Source organism: Triticum dicoccoides, chromosome 2A, assembly GCF_002162155.2.
Source record: "Triticum dicoccoides isolate Atlit2015 ecotype Zavitan chromosome 2A, WEW_v2.0, whole genome shotgun sequence".
Taxonomy (NCBI): Eukaryota; Viridiplantae; Streptophyta; class Magnoliopsida; order Poales; family Poaceae; genus Triticum; species Triticum dicoccoides.
Genome location: NC_041382.1, coordinates 593710179 through 593712405, shown reverse-complemented (window position 1 = coordinate 593712405; position 2227 = coordinate 593710179). Strand labels below are relative to the sequence as shown.

Below are 2227 nucleotides of genomic sequence, written 5' to 3'. Positions count from 1 at the left end.
ATTTTATTACCCGGAAGACTAATGGGGATCGCAACAGCTTGAAGATGTTTAAGAAACACCACTCAAGGATGTCCATCGAGTCCCTTTTTCAAAAATGAAAAACAAAAATCATATTTTAATGTTTCAAAAAATTGTTTCTTTCCATGGAAACTTATGTGTTTTCTGCACAAATGTGTAAAAAATCGTTTGAAAATATTGTGATGTATGCTGTACAAAAAAGACAAAATTGTGGCCCAAGAAAAAGAAAAGTCGGCCCATTTTGAAAATACACATTTGCCTTGTTTTGGTACGCCACGTGTGAAAGTATAATGTTATGAAACTTTTCTCGGATGTGTTAAACTTGTATTTCTGTCTTTACAAATTTTGCCAGTTTCTTTTGCGCTATGGAAACATGTTTTTTTTTAAACAAGCTCACTGGAGCCTGGCCACCATTGGTCATTTGCGTGGATTCCTGTTTCTATGTAAGATAAGAATCAACCAATCACATTAAAAAAAATATTAGCCTAGATTCAATGAAAAATTTCTATGCTATGCTTTCAATTGCATGTCTTTTCCTATAAAAATTGAGATACTTATCATTTCATCATCAGATAGCCCGGTCAGCAGCCACCGTTCCAGACCGGGGACGTCATCGCTATTGGCCGTGCGTGGCCGCTGCAGCTGTGCCTAGATATGGCTAACAAACCGAGATAAGGTGCGCGTCATCATTTTCATATGTGTAACTTCCACACGTAATCTCATCATATTTCCTTTTCTGCTATCGAACTCTCCTATATAAACCACCACCCCAGGCGGAACTTCTCCATCTCAAATAGCTGCGCCACACCAACAGCAGAACCTTAACCAGTTACCCAGCCACTTATCAAGCACTGATGGCAAAGCTAGCGATGCCGCTCACTGCGACATTCCTGGCCTTCGGGCTGGCAGTGCTCCTCCTGTCCGCCGCTGGTCCGGCGGTCGCGCAGAACTGCAACTGCCCGGCGGGCATGTGCTGCAGCCAGTGGGGTTACTGCGGCACGGGCCCGGACTACTGCGGCGCCGGGTGCCAGTCGGGCCCGTGCACGGTGGCGAGCAGTGGCGCCGCAGCTGCGGAGGCGTCCGGCGGCAAGCCCGTGGGGAGCGAGCGCACCCCATAGGTGACGTGGGTGCACCCGCCTCAACTCCCAGGCCTGAAATGTGATGGTCCTCCGATCTTAATAGAATAAAGCTAAGTAAGTGAATTGCTGGGAGCTAAGTATAGCAAAGCTGCCGTGTAATGGATACGGCTAATACGTACCGAGTGAGTACCTCCTAGATGGCCAGAGCAGTGTTGTCGAGGAGGAAATAAGCCTCGGACAACGATGGTTGTTCAATATATTTGAATCAAATGTTTTATCGCTTTGCATCCATGGTAAATTGCATTTGGTGTGTATCAACTATCTAAAAAATGAATTTGAAACAAATTGAGAGAGAGAGAGATAAGATGCGCGTCATCATTTGCGTATGTGTTACGTCCAAGCGTAATCTCATTATCATGTACTCGTGTGATGCAGCCCTGCCCATAATATTTCCTTTTCTGCTATCGAACTCGCTTATCTATACAATTACTAAGCTCCCACAAAATAGAGCCCTCTGGTTCATCGTGGACTTTGGTCAAATGATGGACCCATCAAAACAGGTTTTCTAGCCAATGATTACTGTGTGGCGACGTATTTAGTAGAAGCGAAAGTAAAACTGATTTTTCTTGACTCAATTGTTTGCTTTTTGTTTGGTCGACCGCATCCTCCAACGGTGCCCGACACATTTTTTCCGCGTCCACTTAAAAAAAGCAATTTTGAAAACATGCATTCAAATTAAACATAAGTAAACATTAAATGACCGGTCAACCGCGGGTAAAAGTTTACTTAAACATTAATAAAACATAAAAAACTAAACAAACGCGCCTCCCAACCACCTAGCACGCTGCCCTAGGCGTCGCCATCGTTTTCCATCATCGACGGTGAGGTCGACGAAGGCTGGCAGCGGCCCAGCCCATGGGAATGCGGTCTCCCACGCCACACGTGCTGACTCCTACAGCATTTGCCCCACCGACAACATTGTTGTGCGGCGCGCGCTCCTCCTTCTCCTTCTCCCGGTGCTCTTCCTCCACCTCCCGTGCCAAGCAGGCACGGCGCTCCTCCTCCTCACGCTCGTCTTGCATCTGATGCTCGCCGTCGACGCGCTCCTCGGACAGGTGGAGTTGTCCCCA

At 46.7% G+C, this 2227-nt stretch overlaps 1 protein-coding gene across 1 annotated transcript; it reads left to right on the top strand.

Moving 5' to 3' along the window:
- The first annotated feature begins 824 nt into the window (after positions 1–824).
- On the top strand, positions 825–1314 carry LOC119359647 (chitinase 5-like). The gene has a single exon (XM_037625765.1). It carries the CDS (start codon positions 873–875, stop codon positions 1134–1136), a length of 264 nt encoding a protein of 87 aa, XP_037481662.1. The 5' UTR covers positions 825–872; the 3' UTR covers positions 1137–1314.
- The last annotated feature ends 913 nt before the right edge of the window (positions 1315–2227 follow it).